Source organism: Anolis sagrei, chromosome 3, assembly GCF_037176765.1.
Source record: "Anolis sagrei isolate rAnoSag1 chromosome 3, rAnoSag1.mat, whole genome shotgun sequence".
Lineage (NCBI taxonomy): Eukaryota > Metazoa > Chordata > Lepidosauria > Squamata > Dactyloidae > Anolis > Anolis sagrei.
Window position 1 is genome coordinate 187,352,252 of NC_090023.1, and position 12,152 is coordinate 187,364,403.

Below are 12,152 nucleotides of genomic sequence, written 5' to 3' on the forward strand. Positions count from 1 at the left end.
CCAATAGCTCTTTATCTTTCTCCTCCAGCTTACTCTCCCAATTTTCTTCCACGTATTTCCTGATTGCCTCTATGGGACATGCTTTAGTTTGATATAGATTTTTATAAAATTCCTCAAATACTTTCAATTTTTCTTTCATAGCTCTACATAATTTACCTGTTTTATCTTTTATCGTGTTTATCATTCCTTCCATTTTCTTTTTCTGTGTTGATTTGGCTAGGATCTTTGAATTCCTATCACTAAACTCAAAATATTCCCTCCTTAAATAAATTAAATTTTCTTGTACTTCGTCTATTTCCATTTTATCCAATTCCTCTTTTTTTGCTCTTAACCTAGCATAAATTCGTATATCTCTCTTTATTACATATGCTTTTTCAATCTCTTCTATTTCTCTTTCTAGATTCCTTTTCCTTTCTTCTTGCCTTCTTTTTAAGTTAATTGTCTCTTTTATACATAACCCTCTGGTCACTGCTTTCATAGTATCCCATAGGACTCCTTTTGTCACCCCCTTTTCGTTGAAGCCCCATATTTCTTGCCATTCTGCTTGCACTTTATCTACTATCTCTTTATGATTTAGTATTCTTGTGTTTAACCTCCACCTTTTCATTTTATCATAATCACATTTCAACGCAATCTCAATTGAAACCAAAGCGTGATCCGAAATCTTAATCATACCTATATCAGCATTTAGCACTTTACTTGTCATGTTTTTGGAGACAAAAATATAATCAATTCTTGTATACACCTTGTGTACCGATGAATAATATGTATATCTACTTTCATTCCCTTTTACCAATCTCCACACATCCTTTAATTGCCATTTATTCATTACTCTGCTTAAATCCGTTGTTTCAATATTTCTAGCTTTTGATGCTATCGTAGTTTTATCCTTCTTCAAGTCCATACAGCAATTACAATCTCCTCCAAATATTACATTTTGTTGATGATAATTCTCTATTTGCTCTAACACTTTTTCATAAAATTCTTGCTGTTTCACATTTGGTGCGTATACATTTACTAATACATATTTTTCCTCCCCTATTTCCCCATATATTATTATATATCTTCCCTCTTCATCTTTCAATACCTTGTTTATGACAAAATTGCATTTCTTTGCTATTATTATTGCTACTCCTCTTGACTTTGATGACCCAAAAGATGTTTCATAGTTCCTTATCCAGCTCGACTTTAGCTCACTCGAGCCCCGTTTATTTTGATGTGTTTCCTGTAGGAAGATGGCGTCCGCCGCGTCCTTCTTCAGTAGAGATTCAATCCGCCTTCTCTTAATTACCGTCCCCAGTCCCCTCGTGTTCAGCGTTGAAATTCTTAATTTATGGGACATCATTTCCCTTTCCCTTTAAAAGCTTTTTTGTGGCTTGAAACAACGTGAACCCTTGACCCTTTCCCTCCCCTACCCTTAGTCCCCATTTCCCCCTCCCCCCCAATCCCCCCGCTTCCCTCTTTCCCCCCTTCCTCCCCTTCCAATCTTCGGGACTTCTCGTCCCAATCATGGCCCCCGGCCTTCCCAATTGGGGAGGGGGGGGGGTGAAGTCATCCTGTGGCCCAGAGTCTCCCTCCCCCCGAGTGCTCATTTTAGATAAAAAATAAAAAAAGCGTTGTTGCAGTGTTTAATTTCTTCTTACATCTCGATTCCTCCAACGGCACCAATTAATTCCTCCATTTCTCCTCCATCCGGATCCTTTTCCTCCTCCTCCTTCCGGTCTCTTTCTTGTCTTCTTACTATTCCAAGCTCCTCCAGTAATTGATAACCTTGTTCCAGTGAATCTATTCTGTATCTCTTGCCTTTCCATTGGAACTTAAGAAAGATAGGGTATCCCCAGGTATACAAAATTCCAGCTTTCATTAACTGAATCGTGATAGGTTTCATTGAGTATCTCCAATTCTTGGTTTCTGGGCAGTAGTCGTTAAATATCTCCAATTTTGAATCACCCATCTTTAGGTAATCAGGATTCTTCTTAAGTATTTTCATCAGGTCTTCCTTCTTTGCAAAATTGTGGAATCGAATTATTATATTTCTGGGTGTTATTTTATTTCTTCCAGCCGGGAGGCGATGAGCTCTCTCTATATCCAATTCTGACCAGTTCAATACCGGCGTAATCTTTTGCAGCCACTTCAGGATTTCAGCTTTCAGGTCTTCTTTTTTGTTCCCTTCTGGATAATTTTTAATTATTGCATTATTCCTTCTTTGATTGTCTTGCATATAAACAAACTTTCTTTCCATATCTGAAAGTCTATTTTCATTTTGTTGTGTTTGCCGTTTAAGTACAAGTTGTTCCTGTTTGTTTTTTTCAATTTCTGCTTTATTCGTTTGTATTTCTCCATGTATTGTTTTCAAGGTTTCTTGTATTGCCTGGAATTTTTTATCTGAACTTTTTCGTTCCATATCTAATTCTGATTTCATTTCTTTAGCACTGGTCAGGATATCTTGTTTTAATAGCTGAGTCTCACTTTTGATCAGATCTGCTATTTTATTTGCTTTTAAATGTACAAGTGATCAGAAATGGTGAGAGTGGTGCTAGGTAGAAGAAGCCACACAAGCATTTTGTTTCAATTCCTGAACAAACAATGGCAGGTGCATGTCTGAGGTTCACTGTTGCAATGTCAATTCCAAAGTTTCATTGCATTAATTTCAAGGAAAGAAGATATGTAGACTCTCGGTTAACTGGAACTCAAGCAACCAGCAAAAAAATTGAAGAAATGCTACCTTAACTAAAAATGAAAATACATGCATAATGTAGTAAAAGTGTGTTTATTAAGGTATGTTTGTCTGTCTTTGTCTTAATTTGATTTTAATTATTGTAATTCAATATTAATATTAAGTCAGTACAGAGTTTATGATATGGTATAGTATTGGGAGTCCCCAGTGGCACAGTAGGTTAAACCGCTGAGCTGCTGAACTTGCTGACCAAAAGGCCGGTGGTTCAAATCTGGGAGTGGGATGAGCTCCCCTTGTTAGCCCTAGCTTCTGCCAATCTAGCAGTTTAAAAACATGCAAATGTTAGTAGATCAATAGGTACCGCTCCAACGGGAAGGTAACGGCACTCCATGCAGTCATGCCGGCCACATGACCTTGGAGGTGTGTATGAACAATGCCAGCTCTTCGGCTTATAAATGGAGATGAGCACCACCTCCCAGAGTCTGGCTCAAGTAGACTTAATATCAAGGGGGAAACCTTTTTCTTTACCTTTTTATTACTTGGCCTGTTTTTAATAGTAAGTCTCAAGCAACCATAAATGACATTTATCTACCAATCCCATGGATGACAGTTAACTGAGAGTCTACTGTAGTATTATTTTGTGCACTGAATACTGTAATTCAACATACTTTATGTTAAACTCCTTTAGATAAGACCATAAGAAGGCATCTGTTATAAAATGGCAGTCTGTGCTAAATTACTTGGAATTTTCCCAGCTGATAAATATTATTCTAATGTTCTTCTGTTTTTATGATGTTTTATAATGTTTTATACTGTTATTATCTAAGATGTATATTTATTCTTTTGTTGTTAGCCGCCCTGAATCCCTCTGCGGAGGTCGAGATAGGACGGGAAATAAATGTTCAAAACAAACAAGCAAACAAATAAAGAAATAAATTTTGTTTCTTCTCTGAATTTTCAGTTCTTTTTGAACAGTGTCTTAATTTACACTATTAAAATTACTGCTTTTTAAATGTGAATATCAGTGGAAAAATGCATATCTAGAAACATAGTTTTTATGCATATATCTATATTATGTATGCTTGTGAATTTTCAGGAAAAATACAATGTGTCTGATGAATACCTTAAATCTGCCCTGTCTGATCTGTTATGACAGCAAGTGAAAAAAGTCCACATTATTTGATTTGACTCATTGTGAAGCCATTGATATGTAAAATATGTATGTATGTGTATAGATCTTTACATCTAAAATACCAACAATCAGCCCAAGTTTTGTTTCCTTAGGATGTCTGCCCGAAAAGCTGCAGTAGTCATTCCTATGTAAGGAAGAATTGGCTTGGATCAGTTACATTTCCTTTTTCTGCTCTCCTGGAACAATCAAAGGTAACAAACATACATTTAAGGGGTTGGAACTAAATCCAAAGGCTCTCTGGCAGAATTTCTGGAACTGCTGTTCTTCTGTAGCCTCTTCAGCTATTGAAAACCTGGGTCCCATCTACACTGCCATATAGTGCAGCTTGAAACTACATTAGAACCGCCGCAAACTACAGGAAAGCGGGAGCGAGCTTGCGCTCGCTCCGAAGCCCCGCCTCCCCCCCCCCCCCGAGGCTGCTCTCTCTCTTGCTAGTGTGCCTGTTTTCCCTTGCTAGGCCAGTGATACGAGTGTACTCTCGCTGTTGACAGAATTCAACAGCGAGAGTACACTCACATCGCTGGCCTAGCAAGGGAAAACAGGCACGCTAGCAAGAGAGAGAGCAGCCTCAGGGAAAAAAAGGCGGGGCTTCGGAGCGAGCGCAAGCTCGCTCCCGCTTTCCTGTAGTTTGCGGCGGCTCTTATATAGTCAGTGTAGACTCATGTAATGCAGTTCAGTGCAGATAAATGACAATATATAAGTCGACACTGACCATATAATACAGTTTCAAGCTGCATTATATGGCAATCTAGATGGGACCCTAATTTTCCTGCTTTACAGAGATGTTTTGGGGGCTGCACACCAGCTTGCAACAGAGAGGGAAATTAATAATAATAATAATAATAATAATACTTTATACCCCGCTACCATCTTTCCGAGGGGACTCGGAGCGGCTTACCTGAGGCCAAGCCCGACAACACATCAATAAAACAAAAGGCAGTAAGCAAATAAAACAACACAATTAGTATAAATCACATATAAACAATAACACACAAGGATTTAAAAACCTATGGCCGTGCCAAATGTAATAGTTTAAAATTTAAAAAATAAACGCTGGGCATGAACAGAGGTAGGATGTATCTGGTAGGAGGGTTTCAAAAGAAATAAAGGGAGAGCAACCCAACGAGTAGTTAAAGTGCTTCTGAGGACATTTTGCTGGGAATTGGCCCCTTTTAGTTGTTCTGGATTCTGCCTTTCTGACAGGAAAACTCCTTCATTGATCTCTGCCCTTTGTCACTTTAGATAATCCCAAATAATATATTGATTTTAAAATAACTAGACTGTAATGCTGTTATCTCTTCAATTTTCCAGCCCTATGGCTTGCCTTCCTTGAAATGAATACTGTTGCGGCACTAATTATTGTTATACTGTTTAATTATTTATGTTACAATTGTTTTTAATTGCCCTATACTTGTCTCGTGATGTTTTGTATAGATGTTGTTCACCGCTTTGAGTCGCCTGAGGGCTGAGAAAAGCGGTATATAAATAAATAATACATAAATAAATAAATGATTATGTTGATAATGTGTTCACAGATATGTGGTACATTTCAAGTAAGCACACCACCAGTTCTGCTTGGATATACTTGGAGTAAGACATATGTACCTCCTAAAGAAGAATGCTATGGACAGAACTTGAAAGAATACACCTTTTTAACTATCTTTGCCACTATTGAACCTCAGTTATCTTCTGCTGAAAATAACTTACAGCCAGATAAGGTTGGTGCACATGTATTCCTAATTTAAATAATAATAATAATAATAATAATAATAATAATAATACTTTATTTATACCCCACTTCATCTCCCCCAGGGGGACTTGGTGCAGCTTACATGAGGCTGTGCCCATCAATACAGTACACACAATATAACACAAAAGCATAACAAAACCAGAAAATAAAATGCATAAAATGCAAAACCAATATAATAAGAGACACAACAATATAAAAACAAATATTAAAACACAAAAGATTTCACTGGGCAGGGCCAAATTCAAAGATAAAATATTAAAACACTGGGAGATAGGACAATGTAAATTATCAGGGCGGAGGATCTGGGGATGAGAAAGGATTTAATTGCACGAACCATAAAATAAAGTGCTTCTGGGGTCATTTAGTTCAAAGTTTGGTCATGGAGTATCTTACATTCAATCACTGAAGGTACATTGGAATAACCAGGTTTTCAGATTCCTCCTGAAGATTGCCAGCGTGGGGGCTTACCTAATATCTCTGGGGAGTGAGTTCCAGAGCTGGGAGGCCACCACAGAGAAGGCCCTCTCTCTGTCCCCACAAGTCGCACTTGCAATGCGGGTGAGAGTGAGAGAAGAGCCTCTCTGGAAGATCGAAGAGATCGTGTGCGTTCGTAGATGGAAATACATAAACAATATATTTCTAAATGGATATCTTCATCTATATTTGTATGAAGAGATCACTTAAAATCCTAAAATCTCACCTCATTTCTACATATGTTTTAGATTCTAAATCATGAAGATGAAACACTATTGCAAAGAGCATACATTTTTAAGCAAGCGTGTAAAATGATGTTTCCAAAGAGAAGAATAATAACTTCTGTTTTTGACAATCAAGGAAGAAATGTTTTAGTAACCAAGTATATTACACCTCTCAATCCACCACAAGTATTACTTGATATGTATCCCGATGATCCCAACTCAATTTCTGTAAGTATGGAATGTTTGTCTTGGAATAAGAATATCCAAACTGGGTTAAGATTTTCTTTGATTTACTTTGAATAATTTCTCTGTTGTGTCTTCTACAGCGCCAGTTAAAGAAATTGCTTTCTGGCTAAATGTGTGTGTATGTGTGTGTGATGAACTTCAGGGATTTTTTTTTGTTTCATGTTTTTAATAACTTCAATTGTACTCATTCTATTGGAATTTCCTAATATACATTCCCAGGACTGACTTGTTCCTGTTTATTTTGCAGGACCTTGTATCACGATTTGTGTCTTTAATTCCCTGCATGTCAGATACTGTAGATGAAAATGGTGATGTGGATATATGGATGACATCAGAGGTGTTTTTCAAGTTTTGCCATTCTTTTGTTGTTGTTTTTAAAATAATGTTTACAGAACTTACATATGTAAACCGTATAAAAATACTTGTTTTAAAGAGTACCCGATCAGTCTTTCCCAGGCTCCTTTGACACTGCCATATAAAATCCAGATTATCTGTTTTGAGCTGGATTGTATGGCAGTATAGACTCATACAATCCAGTTCAAAGCAGATAATGTGGATTATCTGCTTTGATAATCTGGATTGTATGTCAATGTTGAAGAAGCTCCAAAGGCAGTAGAGACTGATGGACAACATGATGAATATCTAAGCATCCAAGGATACAGGCAGACATTCTCCAAAGCAGTTTAAAATAAGCTGTCATTAATGATGGTTCAGTATTCACCAGAGCAATGTTTGATATATAATACCAAATAAAATATATTTTTCATTATATCAAAAAAGAAATAATGTATTTCTTTAATGTGGGAGCTTTTTTTACTCTTGCATTTGAAATTAGTATTTTATTACTATAAGATAGAACACAGAGTCTTTCAACCTCAGAGTTTTTTTTCATGGTAATATCTTTGTAGCACTCTTATATGGGATGACAAAAAAACATCATCTGCTTTTGAAATTATGTACTCTTGCCTTTCTTACAGCACTGCATCAAATGGGGGATTTGTAATAAAGAAGAGCATGCAGTACTTCTGTGTAACTACTTTCTGTATATTGGAAAAAAAGCCTGGCTGCTTTTAGGGGCATCTGTGCTAGAAGTAAGTCTAGCGAAATATTTGCATCCTTCTTTGTATAATTCTGCACAAAAACAAAATACAGTGGTACCTCGACTTAAGAGCACCCAACTTAAGAGTGTTTTGAATTAAGAGCAGTCACTCAGCCCAGGTTTAGCTTTGACATACAACCAGTGTTTGAGTTAAGAGTTAGTGCCAAAGGGAACATTAGAGCAACAGTTCAAGGAAGCAGCCTCTGTGCCTCATACTCTTATCCACTTTGTGAGGCTGCTGTCTGCTTTGCTCTTTTCTGCTTTGAGGAGCTTTGGGTTAGTTGATTTTATGTAGTTTTTATAACTGATATGTTTGGCTTCATGAAGAGAGAGGGGAAGAGAGAGCACGAGAGGGAGGGAGGCTGGAATAAATGCTGTATGAAGAAAATGATGCCTCTGCCTCTTCACTTTGTGCTCTGTGCTTCCTTGCCACAGCTTTGTGCTTCTACCATTTTAAAGTTGACCTTTCTCTTTTTATTGTTCCATGTGAATGTGCATTTATACATTATTTGTATAAATGCACATTCACATGGAAAAATAAAATATATTGTTCCTTGGAATACAGTTTGGATCATGTGATTTTAATTGATGTGTTAATGCTATGTTTTTAGTGGGTTTGATTTTAACATTTTTGTTAATTTACCGATGTATTAATATATGGGATTAAATTGTTGCCTTTTTAAGGCTGCCCTGTGTGAATGAAGTGTGTGAGAAAGAAAGGTATGCCAAATGATTTATTTATTTATTTTTTAAAAAGTTATATTAATTTGATTAACTAAACACTCAAGAAGTATAAAGAATAAATTATTTATCCCTTTCTTTGGAAAAGAACAGGAAATGACGGGTTTTACTCTTGCTAATACAGGGGAAGGTAGCATATGTAGCATCACACGAAAATGGAGAATTTTTCCTCTGGAATCCTCTCAGTGGCCAGTGCTACAAGCAATTTGATGCATTTTGTCCATTACAGAGTGTTGACTGCTTGATCAATCAGGAAAATGTAAGCATTTATGATAAAATAGATTGAGAAGACTGAGCATATTGTTTACATGTTCCTTAGTTCCCCAAATAGTGAATAGTCCTATGGCTGATGCTACTAGGGGTTTTTTGTTTGTTTTTTTAATCTGTCAACACTGAAAATTTCTGGTATATTTTTAATATTTACATAGGTTAAACCCTTGTGCCAGCAGGACTGCTGGCCAAAAGGTCAGTGGTTTGAATCAGGGGAGCGGGATTATGTCCCATCTATCTGCTCCAGCATCCCATGCAGGGACATGAGAGAATCCTCCCACAGGATGGTAAAACATCTAGGCGTTCCCTGGTCAACGTCCTTTCAGACGGACAATTCTCTCATACCAGAAGTGACTTGCATTTTCTCAAGTCGCTCCCAGCACAGAAAAAAATTGTTTTTACACAAACACAGTTTAAGGAAAGTGAATATACTCCTTAAGGAGATAGTACAGCCTACCTGAAATTCCAACTTCTTCTTAATCTGCTGTCCACATCAACGTGCTTCAGTTTCTTTTTAGATCTTAGATGTCATTGAGTCATCACTTTCCTTCAATTAAAAGATAGATCTCTAACATAACTCATTTAACATCCAGATATGTTTCACTATTTTTGTATGATATCAGCTTCAATGGGGATCCCTAGTTATAGGTGAATCATCTTCAGATATGGCTTGAAAAACTGCAAGTTGCTTCGGGTGTGAGAGAATTGGCTGTCTTCAGAGACTTTGCCCAGGGGACCCTCGGATATATTACTATCCTTTGGGAGGCTTCTCTCATATCACTGCATGGGAAGCTGGCGCTGACAGATGGGAGCTCATTCCATCTCATGGATTTTAACTGCCAACCTTCAGATCAGCAGTTCAGCCAGCACAAGGGTTTAACCAAGTGGTTCTCAACCTGTGGGTCCCCAGATGTTTTGGCCTTCAACTCCCAGAAATCCTAACAGTTGGTAAACTGGCTGGGATTTCTGGGAGTTGTAGGCCAAAACACCTGGGGACCCACAGGTTGAGAACTACTGGTTAACCCATTGCACCACCATGCCTCCTGTTCTAGATGGCATCTTCCACACTGTAGAACTGATATAATTTTATATGGTTAGGGTAGACTCATATAATGTAGTTCAATGTAGTTGAACTGTACTATATGAATTCATTATATGAATGAGGCAAAGATGAAGTACTTCGGCCACATCATGAGAAGAAAGGAAAGCTTGGAGAAGACAATTATGCTGGGGAAAATAGAAGGAAAAGGGAAGAGGGGCCAAGATGGCTGGATGGGATCCTTGAAGTGACTGGATTGACCTTGAAGGAGCTGCGGGTGGTGACGACCGACAGGGAGCTCTGATGTGGGCTGGTCCATGAGGTCACAAAGAGTCGGAAATGACTGAGCGTATGAACAACAACACACTGACCATATAATGCAGTTTAAAATTGCATTACATGGTAGTATGGATGAGGCCAAAGTTGCCTTGTGCCTGAATCTGTCCATTATATCCTCAGATTCTGTCTTACTTTCATGTCTTCTAAGAGCTTAAACTTTCCTTTTTTACCCCTAGAGTCATTTTTTTGGTACCAGAATGCCTTTGGGAATAACCTGAGTATAAAATGTGCAGTAACAGTTTATATTGCTAGAACTAAATTGTTTAAGCAAACTGACTCAATATTCAGTATTTTTAGAGCTTGGGTCTCCAGATCCTCCCTAGATACTAGGTATTTTGAAGAATTTTATGGCTTGCAAACTTGTTAAAGTTCTACGACCACTTCACTTCATGTCTCATTCCTCCAGACCCTTGGCACATGCAACTGTTGGGCTTTCTGAGCCACTTCTTGAGATTTATAGGTCTATTCAATCTAGAATATTGTATTATTTTTATTAGACACTACAAAATGGATTAATTCAAATCATGTTTCAGGAATTACTTGCAAAGTGGCTTTTGTTTTCAAGAGTTATGGATTATATTGCACTTTGTGTGTATTCCTCCTCTCACTAACCAATTGAGTACTGACTATGAAGTCTAATTCTGGGTTGTGCTACCCTCAACTAAACTGCAGTAATTTACAGTATGGATCCATTGCTTGTTTGTTCTTCTTTTTTCCTACTTGGCTTTGGTGAGAAGTGCTAAGAGAAGCAGAAATGCCTAACTAGTCAATTAGTTTGGCACTATGTGACAGTCTTGCACTGTTCTTGGTGTTGATGGGTATATAACAACAACAACAACAACAACAACAACAACACATTTTATGTATTATCCTCACTGTTTGTCCCTTTGAGCTCCTCCCTCACAAATATACTTTTCCACTCCTATCTCATCCAGGGTTTTATCATTTATCTTGTGCATTTGGCCCGCCCATTGTGTTCTATTTTTCACTACATTATTTTGCATTGCTTATTTTATTCTGTTACTTTATGTATTTTATGGTGATGTAATTTTTTCTTTTCTTTTTTTTTTTTGTTGCTTTGTATTTAATTTTCGGGCTTGGCCTCATGTTAGCCAACCTGAGTCCCCTCCAGGGAGATGGAGGCGGGGTATAAATAAAGATTATTATTATTATTATTATTATTATTATTATTATTATTATTATTATTATTATGGCTCGAGGTTTGATAGAGCCCACATTGTGGGGATTCCTGCCCCTATCAACCAAGAAAGAATAATCACAGCAAGTACCTAATATCATTTTGCCATTTCCTTTCTGTTTTGAGAGAAATTGTAAATGATTTCTCTCATTAGGTTTTTGTCCTCATTTTTTCACAATGTTAGGAAACTGCCTTAATAGTTTTATTGTAAAGTTACCTTTTCAGATTGATTTTATGCTTTGTACTCATATAGGTCTGGTTCAACATGCAGCAAAACAGTTCACCCATGTGCGTCAGTTTTGACATTTCAAAGGAATGCTTCTGGAAGCAAATGCTTCCAGTTATTCCTCAGGATTTAAAAACACAGACTGTACAGGTAAATATTTCAGAATGTGTTCCTATGTTCAAATATGTGTGTGTGGAATTGGAAACGTGCTTATAAATGTAAAGGTAAGGGTTTTCCTTGACATTAAGTCTAATCGTGTCAGACTGTGGGGAGTGATGTCATTTCCATTTCTAAGCTGAAGAGCTGGCATTGTCCTTGGACACCTCCAAGGTCATGTGGCCAGCATGACTGCAGAAGCAGTACCTATTGATCTACTCACATTTGCATATTTTCGAGCTGTTAGGTTGGCAGAAGCTAGGGCTAACAGCAGGAGCTTACCCCACTCCCTGGATTTGAACCACCAATCTTTCGGTCAGCAAGTTCAGCAACTCAGCAGTATAACGCACTATGCCACCAGGGGGAGCTAAACTTTCTTATACTTTCTAGGAAAAAATATAGTTGGAAGAAATAATAGCAGGAAGGGTGAGATAAGCCAAAATGGGAAAAATATCAAAACACTTAATATCACCCTTGTTGAAGATAAGAGCAGGCTTATATTTAAGTAACTAAATAGGGTC

General features: G+C 37.5%; 1 protein-coding gene across 1 annotated transcript in view; it reads left to right on the plus strand.

Moving 5' to 3' along the window:
• Window positions 1-12,152, plus strand: part of CC2D2B (coiled-coil and C2 domain containing 2B) — a 68,061-nt gene that overhangs the window by 45,249 nt on the left and 10,660 nt on the right. The window contains exons 26-32 of the mRNA XM_067466260.1: window positions 3,962-4,060; window positions 5,405-5,587; window positions 6,342-6,545; window positions 6,811-6,900; window positions 7,541-7,654; window positions 8,528-8,662; window positions 11,503-11,625. Of these exons, the coding sequence (XP_067322361.1) occupies window positions 3,962-4,060; window positions 5,405-5,587; window positions 6,342-6,545; window positions 6,811-6,900; window positions 7,541-7,654; window positions 8,528-8,662; window positions 11,503-11,625 (948 nt within the window). The remainder of the gene's footprint in view (window positions 1-3,961; window positions 4,061-5,404; window positions 5,588-6,341; window positions 6,546-6,810; window positions 6,901-7,540; window positions 7,655-8,527; window positions 8,663-11,502; window positions 11,626-12,152) is intronic.